The sequence below is a fragment of the Nicotiana tomentosiformis genome, chromosome 2, assembly GCF_000390325.3.
Source record: "Nicotiana tomentosiformis chromosome 2, ASM39032v3, whole genome shotgun sequence".
Taxonomy (NCBI): domain Eukaryota; kingdom Viridiplantae; phylum Streptophyta; class Magnoliopsida; order Solanales; family Solanaceae; genus Nicotiana; species Nicotiana tomentosiformis.
This window is the reverse complement of record NC_090813.1, coordinates 77847788-77865799: the sequence shown is the minus strand read 5'-3', so window position 1 is coordinate 77865799 and position 18012 is coordinate 77847788. Positions and strand designations below refer to the sequence as shown.

The 18012-nt window shown below is 37.4% G+C and overlaps 2 protein-coding genes across 4 annotated transcripts; one reads left to right on the top strand and one right to left on the bottom strand.

Moving 5' to 3' along the window:
- Positions 1-2070: 2070 nt before the first annotated feature.
- Positions 2071-6009, bottom strand: LOC104118453 (SKP1-like protein 1). Its single transcript, XM_070195616.1, has 3 exons — positions 3776-6009; positions 3305-3372; positions 2071-2362 (listed from the first exon to the last, which is right to left on the bottom strand). The coding sequence occupies exon 1, from the start codon at positions 5821-5823 to the stop codon at positions 5368-5370; it is 456 nt and encodes a 151-aa protein (XP_070051717.1). The 5' UTR covers positions 5824-6009; the 3' UTR covers positions 2071-2362; positions 3305-3372; positions 3776-5367.
- An 8449-nt stretch (positions 6010-14458) lies between these two features.
- Positions 14459-17549, top strand: LOC104118454 (uncharacterized). Of its 3 annotated transcripts, none has more exons than XM_009629687.4 (3): positions 14459-14638; positions 16241-17204; positions 17293-17549. In XM_009629687.4, the coding sequence occupies exons 2-3, from the start codon at positions 16278-16280 to the stop codon at positions 17296-17298; spliced, it is 933 nt and encodes a 310-aa protein (XP_009627982.1). In that variant the 5' UTR covers positions 14459-14638; positions 16241-16277; the 3' UTR covers positions 17299-17549. The 3 variants fall into 3 exon arrangements, with proteins under 3 accessions (XP_009627982.1, XP_070051716.1, XP_009627981.1); XM_070195615.1 differs by having other exon boundaries at positions 16166-17204; XM_009629686.4 differs by having other exon boundaries at positions 16001-17204.
- Positions 17550-18012: the final 463 nt, after the last annotated feature.

Here is an 18012-nt window from a genome sequence, read left to right as displayed (position 1 = left end):
AATTATTTCTACTGGTTAATAAAATTATTGTTAACTCTGTGAATCACGTTAATATAAATATTTCTATTTCATGACTATTTAATATTATTGACCCATAGTGAATGTCAAAGTCGGCCATCTCGTCTCTACCACTTCGAGATTAGGCTTGATACTTACTGGGTACACGTTGTTTTCGTACTCATACTGCACTTGCTGCATATTTTATTATGCAGGTACATATATGTATAGTAGCCTTGTGGGAGCAGAGGTGTGGTTAATAATTGTGGGGACATAGGTGAGCTACATTCTATATTACGATCCGCAGCTAACAGAGTCTCCTTCAGGGTTATTATATTTTTCCTGTCTAATTTGTATTCTAGACAGATGCTGTATTTTATTTTTAATTTCCTTGTAAATACTCGTGCACTTGTGACACCGGGTTTTGGGAATGGTTGTGGATTGTTTAGAAATTTAGTTGTTAAAAATATTTATCATTTACTCTATGAGTTTTATCTTTATTATTTCATTGAAGAAATTTTGAATTCAAAAATACTAAAATGGGTAATTAAGTGAAGTTTGTACTGTTGGCTTGCCTGACAGCGGTGTCAGGCGCCATCACGACCTTAATGGATTATGGGTCGTGACAAATATAATCTTGAAAGCTTATTCTTGTTTAATATTTAGCTTTGATTGTACTTCCACATACACTTGTATAGCATTTTGATTCTTAATAATATATTAACCTTTTTACTTTGTGTTCTAATGCTCTTTTTATGGAATAAATTTATGTACCCTAAGATTGTTTTTTAACTTAAATAAGAATTTTATTTATGTGATGAATTTAAAAAAATAATTGAATTGGATTCTCTTGCTAAATAATTAATTAAAAGATTAAATTATTTAACTTTAACATAAAAATAATTTATTTTATGTTAATTTATATCTTAATATTAGTTCATCTCTTGTTTTGAATATTTAGTCTTAATTATAATTTTATCCACCATAAATTTTATTTTCAAAGAGTAAAAGATTGATATGACATTTCACTTTTAGATCTTTATGTCTGTAGAATCATTAGTGGTATTGACTCTTACCAACCATTTTTTTCTCTCTTTCTCACACATTTATATTCTTAAATAATTTCTTAGTTGTAGTTTAATAATTGGGTATTTTTAAATATTACACGAAACATTGATAAGAAAATATTATTTGAGTAGAAAAATAGTTCAAATATAATATAAAAATATATTATCATTGGCGTATCTTTTTTTCTCAATGTCAACTCTTTATGCGGTCCATTTAATTTTTATTTTTTTTGTGTTGGACATTATGGAGTGGTAACGTATTGCCAATACGGAGGATTTTGATAAAATTGATTTTATTAAACCTTCCTACATATTTTTAATAAGAATTTAATAGACAAATATTATTAATTTTAAAATATTAAATATTAAAAATTAGCATAGAAGATATTGTAGTCCAAAAAATAAGTTATTGCAGTTATGCTCTTTCCCTATAAGTTCTCCCGTTTAATATTTTTGGGCTATTCTGGTATATTAATATTATATTTATACTTTTATAATAATATAGGCTCTCCTTTTTCTAAATGAATTTGGACAATATAATGCATTCTCAAATTAAATTAGTAATAGGACATTATAATATATTTTAAAATTAAATTAGTAATAGGAATTTTTAAGAAGTATATCCTAAAAGTAATAAGATTACATGACTAAATATATTTACTTGTTCAATTTTATGTGAATTAGACAGCCGGAAAGTAATTATACTAATAGGATTCCTAAAGGTAATCATGTAGGATTTCTAACGTGTAGTATTATGTTCTAAAACTAATAGGATTATAAGACTAATATCTAGAATTCCGGTTATGTCCTTTTATTATGAGTTATTATGCTTAATATTATAAGGTTATTTTTGTAAACCGACATTGTATTCATAATTTTATAATAATATAGATAATTATATTATAAAATAGATATAGATAGATAGATATAGATAGATAGATGTCACGGCCCAAAATCCTAATCTGTCGTGATGGCGCCTATCTCAGTACTAGGCAAGCCGACAACATCAATAACCCACGATTTCCTTTAAATTTAAAAACGTAACGTTTAATACAATACAAAAGATATAGCAATTTCCAATACAACACTCCCAAAACCTGGTGTCACTAAGTACATGAGTATCTAATATGAGTACAAGTTTGGAAAATACGGTCTATAATAGTCTGAGACCAAATACAGTAAACAAGGAGATAGAGAAGGAGAGACAAGGTCTGCGGAATATGGCAGCTACCTCAAAATCTCCTGAAAATCAACGGTGCGAAATGATCAACACCCGTTATGTTCAGGAATACCTAGATCTGCACACAAAATGCAGGGTGTAGTATGAGTACAACCAACTCAGCAAGTAACAATAATAACTAAGGAACTGAAGATAATGACGAGCTACACAGTCATAGTTCACCTTTAGTAGTTCCAGCAAAGAATAGACATGCTTTCAAATCCAGCAGTTTAAGTCAAATCAATTTTATACAGTTCAATTTCAAGTAATCCGGATATAAATTCTTTCAGAGATTTCACAACAATGACAGATAGCAACCAAGTGCAACAACAAATGCAAAGCAAGTACAGCCTCTCAGGCAATAGTCACTCAGCTCATCACAACAGCTCAACCACTCGGCTCTCAGCCCTCAGCACTTACACTCAATGGGTACCCGCGCTTACCGGGGGTGTGTACAGACTCCGGAGGGGCTCCTACAGCCCAAGCGCCATAATCCGTACGGACAACTCACATGCTATAATATCCTGCACGGACAACTCACGTGCCATAATATCCTTACCTTACCGACAGGCCCTCGGCCTTACTCAGTCCTCAACCTCTCAAGTCTCTCGGGCTCTCAGGAATCACAAAGATCAGCCCAAACAAAGATAACATAGTATATCAATAAATATTCAGAAAGAGTGAGGTATAATACGCAAGAAAAATCATGACTGAGTACAAGACAACAATTAGCAAATAATTCAACAAGTACGTGACCGCCACGGGTCTCAACAGAACTATAACATAGCCTAAGCATGATTTCTAATATGATTTATAGTCAAATTTCTTCAATACATAGAGATCATATAGCTAACAATAAATTATTCAACTTTACAGCTTTCCGGGACGAACCAAGTCATAATTCCCTCGGTGCACGCCCACATGCCCGTCACCTAGCATGTGCGCCACCTCCAAAATAATCACATGATACCAAAATCCGGGGTTTCATACCCTCGGGACCAGATTTATAATTGTTACTTACCTCAACCCGTATAATTCTTTATTCCGCTATGCCCTTTTCACGAGAATTGGTCTCCGAAAGCCTCGTATCTAGCCACAATTAATTTGATTTAGTCAATACCAATTATTGTAATTAATTCCATAAGGAAATACTAATTTTTTCAATAAAATTTGAAATTAACTCAAAAATCGTCCGTAGGGCCCACATCTCGGAACCCGACAAAAGTTACAGAATATGAACGCCCATCCAACCACGAGTCCAACCATACAAATTTCACCAAAATCCGACACCAACTCGACCCTCAAATCTTCAATTAAAGCATATAAAGATTTCTACCATTTTCAACCCAATCCTTACCCATTTAAATTTAACCATCTTTCCACAACCTTATTGGTATGTATACATAATACTCTTACACCCAAGAATTATACTATAAATCACCCATTTTTACTCCAAACCCGAAATTGAAGGATTGAGGAAAGAAATTCTTACCTCTTTGAAGCCCTAGCAAGATCCTTGTGAAATCTTCAAACCCTGAACAAGAATTGATGGATAAATGACTAAGTCTTCACTTTCTCTCTCTAAAATGCTCTCACCTCTCTCTAAAATATCAGATTTTGGCTCAAAAATTAGAAAGAATGGAAGCTCCGACGCAGTTATGCGATCGCATATGCAATCGCATAACAGGTATGCGGTCCGCTTACCGGCCGCATAATTTGGCCTCCAAAGCTGGGCGTTACTGACCCGGTCTGCGGTCATTATGCGGTCCGCATACTTGTTCTGCGGTCACATAATGCACCGCAAAATAGGTCTGGGGTCGCATAGTGCACCGCAGATTTTTCTCAAATCTTGCCCCTCTCCTGATCCACTTTGCGACCATTATGCGGTCCGCAAAGTGATTCTGCGATCGCATAGGGTCGCAGAAATGACCTTTTTCCGACAAAATTTTACTTTACACATCGGTGCATTGTTCAACCCAAATCTTTGTACCACCAAACCTTAATTTTCTTTGTACTAATTGATCTACCTCGGCACCACCAAACCTTAATTTTCTTAGCAAAATTTCTCCGGGGCCGTTACACATAAGTTAACATCCGGTCAACTTTTTCAACTTAAATTCTAAACCTTGGAACTAAGCGCTCTAAATCATTTCAAGATCTCACCGAAGCCAAACCAATTACCCCGGCAAGCCAAATAACAACTGTAATTCACAATTTGAGCAGTAAATGGGGGAACAGGATTGCAATAGTCAAAACGACCGACCGAATTGTTACAATAGATTACAAAATTATTGCATTCATTAGACAGCAAAAAGAATTTTTTTATCATAAAAAAATATGATAGCTATCGTTCATTAATTATTTTATCTTCTTTGATTTTGTAATAATACATAGTAATACACGTAAAGTAGTGTATATACAAATAAGGAAGAACAAACGATGTAGAAGCTGAAGCATCCGTACCGTCAATTCTCTTTGGCTATTCATAGCGTCGAGCTTCAAAAATCAGTTTATTTTGAAAAATATTTTTCTCAAAAGTATTTTATTCAAAAGTATTTTTGATGAGAAATAGTTTGTGTTTGACTAATTAATTTAAAAAATACTTGTGAGCAACAATTACTGTTTGGCCAAGCTTTTAAAAAGTGCTTAAGTGTATTTTTCTCAAAATAACTTTGCAAAAAGTATTTTTGGGGAGAACTTACTTTTTTATGTTTCTCCAAAACTGTTTTTGTTTCTACTCAAAAGTACTTTTTCTTCTTTTAAAACCTTGGTCAAATACTTTAACTTTAAAAAAATACTATTTTAGAAAGAAAAAAAAATGCTTTTGAGTTTTGAGAAATTTGGCCAAACAGATTATCAGAGCATTTGCTAGAACAAAATTAACTAAAAAAGATCATCAAAAACGCAAAAGCTACAATGAAAAGTAAAGGTTCTTAATTACTAGAGAGGTTTAATCATTAAAAATTGTTAAATCAATCAAAACCAAACAAATTCTAAAAACAAAGCATCAAGAACATAGAACTTTGAAAAATAACTTAGACAGTTTTAATTCTAAACAAGAAAAGAAGAAGCACTGTTGTAAAATCAATCAAAGGCCCAAGCATTTTCTTTACGGATTTGCTCTTCTTCCTCAGGTGTAAAATCATTCTTGATGTTAAATGCTTTACGTATTTCCTCTGGCGTTTTCCCTTTGATCCTATCAGCAGTTTCTTGACACAATATATCCAATAGCTCCTTATCATTAAGATAATTAGCTGCTAAAATTAGATCATACAACTCCGAGTAATTCAGCACCTTCACAAAATTCTTGTCAAAATCCTTCAACTCGTCCTCTGAGACGCCTTCCTCGGAGTGTTTTTGCCAGTATTCGATCACTTTGGCCATTGTTTTGCTATCGACATTAGGCAAAGGAATGGTGTTTGAAGCGCAGTCATCTTCCACCATATTTTTGATGGCTTCTGACCTCACCGCCACTGCCTCGTCGAGTTCGAATTCCTCGCCGTCGATTGTCTTTAGGACCAAGAGCTTTTTGGAAGACATGGTGAAGGTAAATAATCTCTAAAAGGAGTGTTTTAATGAGATTAGAGAGAAGAAATATGAGAGAACTTTGAATGATTTCAATGCATGAGAATTGAAGGGCTTGGTGTGTTTTTATAGAGTATATGAGGGTTTTCACTTTCCTGGTTGAAGTAGGAAATGAAAACGGGAAAAGGAATAAAATATGGGAAACTTTTCCTATGCAGTTGGGAATGGAACGGGAATTTACTAAACCAAGATAGATTTGAAAAAAAAGGGCAAGTGTCTAATTTTCCATTTTTGACGAAAATAATGACAAGAAGAAGGGAAATTAAATTCTAGAGCTTATCTTTTTAATTTCCTTTACGCTTATAATTTCTTTTTTTTGTGACAAGGAAATTAGCAAATTAGGGCTTATTATTCATATTTTAGGATTTAATATTGACATATAACTTAAATTAATTAATCAAAATTAGCAACAACAAAAAAACAGTATTGACAATGTCACGACCCAAAATCCCAACTTGTCGTGATGGCGCCTATCTCGATACTAGGCAAGCCGATAATCTCGATAAACCACAAATTTTCTTAAGTTTGAAAACATATAATTTAATACAATACAAAATTCCACAATTACTGACACGATACTTCTCAAAACCTGGTGTCACTAAGTACATGAACATCTAATATGAATACAAGTCTGAAAAATACGGTCTATAATAGTCTGAGACCAAATACAGTAAACAAGGAGATAGAGAAGGAGAGACAAGGTCTGCGGAACACGGCAGCTACCTCAGAATCTCCTGAAGATCAACTGCGCGAAATGATCAACACCCGCTATGTCCGGGAATACCTGGATCTGCACATAACTGAACTGCCAATTCTGAACTGCCTCTATTTTCTTCGGATCCACCTTAATTCCTTCACTAGACACTATATGTCCTAAGAATGCCACCGAACTAAGTCAGAACTCACACTTAGAGAATTTGGCATAAAGTTTCTCCTCCCTCAACCTCTGTAATACAACACCCAAGTGTTGTTCATGCTCCTCCTGGCTACGTGAGTATACCAGAATATCATCAATAAATACCACTACAAATAAATCAAGATATAGCTAGAATACACTATTCATTAAATGCATAAATGCTGCTGGGGCATTGGTTAGCCCAAAAGACATCACAAGAAATTCGTAGTGGCCATAACGCGTTCTGAATGTCGTCTTCAGCATATCCGAATCCCGAATCTTCAACTGGTGATACCCAGATCTTAAATCAATTTTGGAGAACACCCTCGCTCCCTGAAGCTGGTCAAATAAATCATCAATATGTGGCAAGGGATATTTGTTTTTCATTGTAACTTTGTTCAACTGCCTATAATCGATACACATCCGCATAGTACCATCTTTCTTTTTCACAAACAAAATCGGTGCACCCCAAGGTGACACACTGGGCCTAATAAACCCCTTTTCAAGGAGTTCCTGAAGTTGCTCTTTCAATTCTTTTAACTCAGCTGGTGCCATAAGATACAAAGGAATAGAAATGGGCTGAGTACCCTGCACCAAGTCAATACCAAAATCAATATCCCTGTCGGGTGGCATACCCGACAGGTCTGCAGCAGGAAATACATCCAAAAAGTCCCGCACGACCGGTACTAAATCAATAATAGGAGTATCAGCATCAACATCTCTCACAAAGGCCAAATATGACAAATATCCCTTTCCAACCATACGTTGGGCCTTCAAATAAGAAATTACCCTGCTAGGAACAAAATCTAGAGAACCTCTCCATTCAACCTTTGGCAACCCCGGCATCATCAACGTCATGATTTTTGCGTGACAGTCCAGAATAGCATGACATGGAGATAACCAATCCATTCCTAGGATTACATCGAAATCAACCATACCGAGTAATAAGAGATCAACTCTAGTCTCCAGTTCCCCAATAGTTACCACACACGACCGATACACACGATCCACAGTAATAATATCGCCCACTGGAGTAGATACACAAACAGGTAAAACTAAGGACTCACGGGGCATATCCAAATAATGAGCAAAATACGATGATACATATGAATAAGTGGAACCAGGGTCAAATAATATAAAAGCCTCCTTGTGTCACACTGAAACAATACCTGTGATCACTGCGTCTGAGGCAACAGCATCTGGCATGGCCTCCCCCTCTTGGGCGACCCCTAGCTACCTGACCCCCACTCCGAGTTGGATGGGCGGGTGATGTAACTGCTGGTGCTAGTGTCATTGGTCGAGAACTCTGATGTGGAGCCCCACTCAAAAGCCTAGGACAATCTCTCTTGAAATGACCCAATTCTCCGCATTCGAAACAACCCCTCTTCTGACGGAACTGATGCTCCTGATAACCTGAAGAATTACCTGTAGAAGCCTGAGCAGACGAGGCATGATGAGAACTCTGTGCTGGTAGTGTACTAAATGAAGACTGGCCTGAGTGAGTACTGTAAGAACCGTGGCTAGCTGATGCACCACGATGAGCTAGACGACCCGCGTGAGCATGTCTGTAAGAACGGCCCCTACCGCGGTAAAACTGACCCCTTGAAGGAACACCGCTTAAATCACCGGAACCACGAGGCCTCTTAGCCTCCCTCTCAACCCGCTCCTGGCTACGAACCATCTCAATCTGACGAGCAATGTCAACAACCTCATCGAAAGTAGCACCAGACACACTCTCTCTAGTCATGAGTAATCACAGCTGAAAAGTAAAGCCATCTATGAATCTCCTGATCCTTTCCTTGTCTATGGGAATCAACCAGATAGCATGACAGGCCAATTCTGAAAATCTCATCTCATACTGTGTCACGGACATATCGCCCTGACGAAGCTGCTTGAACTACCTGCGCAGTTCCTCTCTGCGGGACTGAGGCACGAATTTCTCCAAGAATAGACCGGAGAACTGCTGCCAGGTAAGGGGTGCTGCACCGACCTGCCTACACCTCTCGTGAGACTCCCACCATCTAAAGGCAGCCTTAGAAAACTGAAAAGTAATGAATGAGACCCCACTGGTCTCTAGAATACCCGCTTTCCAAAGCATCCGCTGACACTTATCCAGAAAACCCTAGGCATCCTCTAACTCAGCACCACTAAAAGGTGGAGGTCGAAGCCTCTCAAATCTCTCAAGTCTCCTCTGCTCATCATATGCCATAACAGGAACTACCGGGGCCTGAGCGGCTGCAGCCGGTTGGGCTGGTAGTGTTCCCAGTATATAAAGTTCCTGTGCTACCTGATCTGGAGTACGAGCAACATGGGTATGAGTACCTCCCCCGGCCTGAGAAGTGGAAGGTGCGGCCTGAGCCGAAACCACATGAGCAAGACCAGTGCAGGCTACCAATATCTGGGCTAAAGTCTCCTGAAGGCCTGGAATCTCAATGGGCACAGCAGGTGCTTGAGTTGATCCTGTCGGCTTAGCTATATTCGAAATCTGCACCTGAGCTGGAGCAACTGGTGGTACTACAGGTGCTGGTCCAACTCTGGTACGAGCTACACCTCGACCTCTACCTCGACCCCGGCCTCTACCACGGCCCCGGCCTCTCGCGGCCCTAATTGGTGGCTGACCATCCGATCCGGTAGTACGTGTCCTCACCATCTGTAAGAGAATAGAATAACAGAAATTTAGTTTCCTGAATTAACAAATTCGCACGACAGAATACGAGAAAGTGAAATTTTTCTAAGGGTTCTACAGCCTCTCGAAGATAAGTACAGACGTCTCCGTACCGATCCGCAAGACGTTACTAAACCTGCTCATGACTCGTGAGACCTATGTAACCTAGGCTCTGATACCAACTTGTCATGACCCAAAATCCCAACCTGTCATGATGGCGTCTATCTCGATACTAGGCAAGTCGATAATCTCGATAAACCATAAATTTTCTTAAGTTTGAAAACATATAATTTAATACAAAATAAAATTCCACAATTACTGACACCAAAACTTCCCAAAACCTGGTGTCACTAACTACATGAACATCTAATATGAATACAAGTCTGGAAAATATGGTATATAATAGTCTGAGACCAAATACAGTAAACAAGGAGATAGAGAAGGAGAGACAAGGTCTACGGAACACGGCAGCTACTTCAGAATCTCTTGAAGATCAACTGCGCGAAATGATCAACACACGCTATGTCCGGGAACACCTGGATCTGCACACGAAGTGCAGGGCGTAGTATGAGTACAACCAACTCAGCAAGTAATAATAATAACTAAGAAACTGAAGATAATGACGAGCTACACAGTTATAGTTTACTTTCAGTAATTTCAGTAAAGAATAGACATGCTTTTAAATCCGGCAGTTTAAGTCAAATCAATTTTATACAGTTCAATTTTATGTAATCCGGATATAAAATCTTTCAGAGATTTCACAATTATGACAGTTAGCAACTAAGTGCAACAACAAATGCGAAGCAAGTACAACCTCTCAGGCAACAATCACTCAACTCATCACCATAACTCAACTACTCGGCTCTCAGCCCTCAGCACTCACACTCAATAGGTACCCACGTTCACTGGGGGTGTACAGACTTCGGAGGGGCTCCTACAGCCCAAGCGCCATAATCTGCACGGACAACTCACGTATTGCACGGACAACTCACGTGCTATAATATCCTGCACAGACAACTCACGTGCCATAATATCCTTACCTCACCAACAAGCCCTCGGCCTTACTCAGTCCTCAACCTCTCTAGTCTCTCGGGCTCTCGAAAATCACAAAGATCAGCCCAAACAAAGATAACATAGTAAATCAACAAATATCAAGAAAGACTGAGGTATGATGCACAAGTAAAATCATGACTGAGTACAAGACATTAATTAGCAAATAATTCAACAAGTACGCGACCTCTGTGGGGTCCCAATAGTACTATCACATAGCCTAAGCATGATTTTTAACATGATTTACAGTCAAATTTCTTCAACACATAGAGAGCATATAGCTAACAATAAATTATTCAACTATACAGTTTTCCACGGGACGGACCAAGTCCCAATTCCCTCGGTACACGCCCACACGCCCGTCACCTAGCATGTGCGTCACCTCAAAAATAATCACATGACACAAAATCCAGGGTTTCATACCCTCAGGACCAGATTTATAACTGTTACTTACCTCAAAACGTGAAATTCTTTACTCTACTATGCCTTTGCCTCGCAAATCGGCCTCTGAATGCCTCGAATCTAGTCACAAACAATTCGTTTCAGTCAATAAAATTTATTGGAATTAATTCCATAAGAAAATACTAATTTTTCATAAAAATCCAAAAATTAGCTCAAAAATCGCCCGTGGGGCCCACGTCTCGGAACCTGGCAAAAATTATAAAATTCAAAAGCCCATTCAACCACGAGTCTAACCATACCAATTTTACCAAAATCTGACCTCAACTCAACCCTCAAATCTACAAATCTTATTTCCAAATTTCTAAGTTCCAATCCCCGATTTACACTTCAAAATCATATAATCTAGTCGGATTATTCGATGATAATACAATATTATGGAGTAGAAATGATCACAAGATACTTACCTCAAGTTTTCCTTGAAAATCTATCTAAAATTGCCTTTCCTTAAACTCCAATTTGTCAAAAATGGCGAATGAAACGAAGTCCGTGCTTTATAATCCTGCCCAGATAGCCTCGGTTCTGCCTCAATCTTGGCCTTCGATCGAGGTCCTCGATCCTGGGTCTCAATCCTGGGCCTCGATCTTGGCCCTCTATCATGGCCCTCGACCCTTGCCTTCGATTATGTCTTCGACCCTGCCTTCGATCGTGGCCCTCGACCCTAGGCTCGATCGTGGCTTCGATCCTGATCCTCGACCCTACCTTCGATCGTGGCCCTCGACCCTGGGCTCGATCATGGCTTGATTCTGGGCTCACATCTGGGCTCGATTCTGGCAGAAGAAATTTCCAATAAAAGGAAATTGCAGCAGCTGTTGTAGTTCAATTTTAGATCCGTTAACCATCCGAAACTCACCCGAGACCCTCGGGACCTCAACCAAATATACCAACAAGTCCTAAAATATCATACGAACTTAGTTGAATCCTCAAATCACCTCAAACAACGCTAAACCCATGAATTACACCACAATTCAAGCCTAATAAGCTTTGAAATTTCTAATTTCTACAAATGACTCTGGAATCTATCAAATCACGTCCGATTGACCTCAAATTTTGCACACAAGTCATAAATGACATAACGGAGGTATTCCAATTTTTAGAATCGGATTCCGACCCCGATATCAAAAAGTCAACCCCTCGGTCAAACTTCCCAAAAATTTAACTTTCAGCATTTCAAGCCTAATTCCACTACGGACCTCCAAATAATTTTTCGGACTCGCTCCTAAGTCTAAAATCACCATACGGAGCTATTGAGATCACCAAAATTAAAATTCGAGGTCGTTTACACATAGGTCCATATCCGGTCTACTTTTCTAACTTAAATTTTTAATTATGAGACTAAGTATCTCATTTCACGCCGAATTCCTTCCGGACCCGAACCCACTAACCCGGTAAGTCATAAAATAACTATAAAGTATAAATTGAGCAGTAAATGGGGGAACGTGGTTATAATACTCAAAACAACCGGTCGGGTCGTTACAAACAATTTAGCATTAATCACACAATGAAGATCGACAATGTTAAGATGTTTTATATTTTTATTAATAAAATAATACTTCTCGAATTGGCCCAAGCTAACTTGTAAAAATTGCAATGTTATTTACTCTTACTAATATAATATGATATGTATTGTAACATCTTATTACTAATATTAAGTGTTATTTTCTTGAGTTTTTGTAAATCAAATTAAAATAATTTAATTAATCCAAACTAAAATTTATATTATATTGTTTAGCCATTACTTAATGATAAATGATGGAAAGTGCATGTTTTTGAGTATGTTTGTATACCATTTCTTGTGTGAGTACGGGAAGTTTGTAGGACCGAGTTCAGATGAAAGTAGAATAAAAGAAGAAGAATTATCATAAAATAGAAGTAAGGGAGCAAAATTGGGAGCTCGTCTATGCCCGTGCATTGCGCGAGGGCAGACGCGCCAGATGGGACAACAATGATGCAAAACAGTGAAGTATGGCAAAGGCGCGAATCACTTCGCGAAACAAAACTAAAAGAGCTGGGAGCTCGTCTATGGTCGCGCGCTGCACGAAAGTTGATGCGCCCTCCAGTTCTCCTATCCGATTTTGGATTGCATTGGACGAACCTCCACCCTACCTAGGTCATATAAATACACTCTAAATATACTTTTTACATAACATTGGAGGAGGAGACTCTGCTTTAGGGTTACACAACACTTTTGGAGGAAAGGATACACTAGGAGCAAGGAGGAAGATTCAACCACGAGTTTTTCCTTTCTTCTTCCTGTTTTCTATTATTGGTTATGAATTTTATTATTGTATTTTCACATACTACTATGATTAACTAATTTATTATTTAGGGTTCTGATGTAACCTTTTGGAGGATGAATTCTTGTTAAGTTTGAATATAATTTAGCCTTTGAGTTTCTTTACTTGTTCAACTACGTGCTTAGCTTATTTTTGCTGATTGAATGGCCATTAATTGTCAGTGCCTATTTATTATGTATTACTTGAGAAAGGGTACATATTTAGGTAGTTGTTGAACAACGTCACTCCTAACGTATATGAGGAATCGATATGACAAGTTTAAGGAATAACAAAGCCTTGACGTGGTCATAGTGAGCGATAAGATTGTGCCATCTAGTGTAGTTCGGGAGAATATGTCATGTAAATTGTTGTAGTTGCTCGGGAGAGAACTACGACATCTGAAGTGCTCACGATTAGTAGAGAATAATTAGGCGAAATTATAGGAGACGTCGCGGGAAGAATTTCAACAATTGGAAAAATCATAACTCTAGACCTCCTTAATCTTGTCTCCAACCCTTAGTATCTTTAGTAGTTAATTTACTATTTTAATTTGTTAGTTAATTAGTTAGACATAAGAATCTTAATATTTATAACTTAGGAATTGTTCAAACTTGTCTTCTTGGTGATAGTGAATAGTTGTAACTAAACCTTAGTTTTCGGTGGGATTCGACTCCGAACTCTTAGACCAAATTATATTTGCAGTGACCGCTTATCCTTTTTAGGACTAAAGTTGGACGTGATCAATTAATAAACTCTATATGTAAAGAAAAAGGTTACTAATTACATTGACGAAGTAGGAAACATAAAAAGCGTACCCAATTCTAGGGGAAGAAGACTTGTATCGATACCACTGACTATAAATCTTTGTAGTTCTTTTATTGATATTTATTCAATATGTAAATTAAGTTACTGTTTTATACTCCCTCTGTTTCAATTTATGTGAACATGTTTGATTGGGCACGGAGTTTAAGAAAAAATAAAAACTTTTGGAATTTGTGGTCCTAAATAATTCAAGGGCTCAGAGTATTTGTATGGTTATAAAAGCTTCTCATTAAGGGTAGAATTATAAGTTTAAGTAAAATTAATTTCAAATTTAAAAGTAATCATCTTTTTGGAACGGACAAAAAAAAAATACTTTTATATACACTTGAGGTAGTACTTCATACACAATTAAATGGTTTCACATAGTAGGTGAAAAAAGAGTACTCCACGTACATCATGGGCAAAAGGTAGCAGTACTAATTTCTTTTCCTTTTATTATTTTTAAGTTAAGGTCGGAATATCTCTAAGCATTGTGAATCCCCCCCTAACCTGTCAACAAACAAAAGAAAGAAAAAATGATGAGGGGCTTTATATGTTAGAGTACTGAACCAGGGGTAGCTGAATTCCGAGGCAGAAGCAGAATCCATTGAAGCACATATTGAGGTACTATCTCATTCCAACAAAATTTTCAGTTGTTAAATATTCTCAAAATTTTCGAGAATATTGTGCAAAGAAATGAAAAAGAACCGTTAAATCTGTCTTCTGGAACTATAAGGATTAAAAAGTCAATCTATTACCAAAATTCCGTCAGAATACATGTTACGACGTTTCAAGGGAAATTACAGTCTTTCTGGTACTTAAAATCAATTAAAATTACTTTTTATTCTTCTGGATTTTTTTTTAAAAAAAAAAAGGAAAAGTGGCTGCGGAGTCGTAGCTGGCCTATTCATGATTGAATTAGAGCTGATGGGAATTGGGGAATGGAATGTTTTATAGTGTTTTTGGTGTCATTTCCGTCCATCCAATTTAGTTGGCTAAAAGAAATAGGGGTTATGAGTGAGTTAACATTTTGTCCCCTTCTATTAAAATCCTTGAGAAGATTGAGAGAGATTATTCTTCATGTTTACAAGTACTTAAATGACTTTGAGATTCATGGGTGAGTTGGATTTTAGCCCTTCTGTTAATATCCTTAGCTGAAATGGTTGAAAGATTGTTACTTATGTGTTACTACTAGGTATATGATTTTGATGTAATGGATGAAGAATATGTTCATGTTACTGTAACTTACTTATGTTATATGTTATACTTCATCATTAAGAAGTTCATCGATTTATCCATGTGCTCTTGACACTTGATCATGCTCTTAACAAATTGATTTGTAACATTTTCATAACTTACTTCTTGCACGTACGCAATGTCTCACAGTTTCAGGGCCTGAGTTGCTGGAGTGTAGGTTGAGCCTACTATAGCTCGCTGGTTTTTACATTCTACGCTCATTTATGAGACTCAAGTATGAAAATTGGTGTTGCAGATAAAAGTTAAATGTTGTCTTATAATTTTGTCATTTTTGGAATAATCATATTTGCTTAATTCACATTAGGGTATAATCAAGACTGTAGTGGCCAACAGAGTGAGGTTTAGAGGATTGTAGAATTCCCAATAAACATTTTCCACTTTGACATAGTTTAGTACAACTCTTAGCTTATTTTCATATTTATGTTGCTTAGCTGATTCTCATATTTCTGTTTACATGCTCTCACGTTTAATGGGGTAGATCAACTTGAATTCATAGTTTAGTACAACTCTTAGCTTATTTTCATATTTATATTTCTTAGCTGATTCTCATATTTCTGTTCACATGCTCTCACGTTTGATGTGGTAGATCAACTTGAATTCATAGTTTTGTACAACTCTTAGCTTATTTTCATATTTATGTTTCTTAGCTGATTCTCATATTTCTGTTCACATGCTCTCACGTTTGATGTGGTAGATCAACTTTAATGTGGATCTGTAATTGGTTTATAGATTTGGACTTTTGGCTTGTATTTTCAAATTGTTGGAATCCTTCATGTGATTTTCAACTTTCGAGTATCTGCAAAGCCTTTAGTTATTTGTTGGTCAAACAAACACAAGCTTAAGCTACCCCTTAATCTGTCATATGTGAGACACTGCTGTACTCGCTTCTTCTAGTTATCATTCTTCCAGCATTTGAGCTCTCAATAGGGGTTCACTCAAGCAATAAAGCGGTATAATACCAACTTGCAGTGTAGCATAAGAGACTGGCAGTGGGATATTCAGACCCATGATGAAACTCTTCGATTCTCATTGTCACCTCCAAGATCCAAGGATCATTAATATGGTCCCAAAAATTATTAAGACCACAGTTGAAACAGGAGTTGTCCATTTTGCTGTCAATGGTGTGTCGGAAAAAGATTGGCATTTGGTCAAGGAAATGAGTGATCACTACCCTTGTATTGTTCCAAACTTTGGGCTCCATCCCTGGTTTATTACCGAGAGGACTTCTAGTTGGCTGAAAACTTTGAAAGGATTCTTGGAGGCTACTCCTGCTGCTGCAGTTGGAGAGATTGGTTTAGATAAAGGTTCGTTTGGAAGGAAGATTGATTTTGCTGATCAGGTGGATGTCTTTGGACAGCAGCTTCAGCTTGCCAAAGAGTTGAAAAGACCAGCATCCATACACTGTGTTCGTGCTTTCGGGGATCTTCTTGAATTATTGAAATCTGTCGGGCCATTTCCTGCCGGTTTTATTCTGCACTCTTACCTTGGTTCTGCCGAAATGGTTCCTGAATTTGCAAAGCTTGGTGGTTACTTCTCATTTTCTGGGTTTCTTATGTCCATGAAAGAAAGCAAAGCGAAGAAAATGTTGAAGTCAATTCCTACGGACAGAATCTTGTTGGAGACAGATGCACCAGATGCTTTGCCAAAGTTGAGCGATCCAGATTCTCTGTATTTGATCAAGAGAGAAGCTTCAGTAGCTGATGGAACTTCAAGTGGAGGAGGAAACAACGGAAATCTGTCCGAGAACCCATCGCAGGAGGACAAAGGCAATGAACAACAGGCACGAGAAATCCCTAACCATCCTGCAAACATTCATCATGTACTCTCCTATGTCGCATCATTACTCGAGCTGACAAAAGAAGAACTTGCTGAGATAAGCTTTGCAAATGCATCGCGGCTATTTTCTTATGAAGGTTCAAAGGTAGTGCAACAGGTAAAATTATCCTGCCTAAAACATGCAGTTGATACTATGTTACATGCCCGGTATGCTTATTCTAACCACATGTCCTCTTCTGTAACAGATATGAAGTGGAAACTGGAAGTTTGTGTCACTAAGCAGGACAGCGTAGAGCATTCTTAGACTTTTCATAGTTTTGTTGGGGCTAATATATCTGTGGTATATCTCTGTTGTGTTGGACCATTGTATCAAAGTTTGTGGTTGCATTAGTACATGGAAATCTTAAGGTTGCTTATTTTCTCTGTAAATTTTGGCTTATAAAGGCTCTTCAACTGTACCAAATACTGTATATATCCTTTTGCCATTGGAGCACCACATACATATCCTTATCCCAAAATCACTGCATTACTGTAATCGGGAACGGAGAGATGTTTGGGACCTCACAACAACTACGCCTCGGTTCCTAACTAGTTAGGGGTCGGCTATATATATAGTCGCTATTTCATTTCACTCCATTTGGACATGTTTCGTTTCAATAGACATTAACTTGGAATTCTCTAAAACCAGAGGTTCTTTACAACTTCCACTAACATACAAATTTCTAAACTCGCATTTGTATTTTGTAACTAAATATTTTTGTTTGGACCACTAATAGCCCTTTCCCTTGCGTCCCATGAAGATCCATGGAGTCATTTTTTCTTTTTCCTTTTTTTGTGGGCAATCTATCCATGGTATGCGCTAAATGAGAAAATATAAGAAAGACTCAGCAACATGCTTTGAATTAAAATGTGACATCTGAATCTATATTATATTAAAAGGAGGGTAGTATGCATTATGGTTAAGC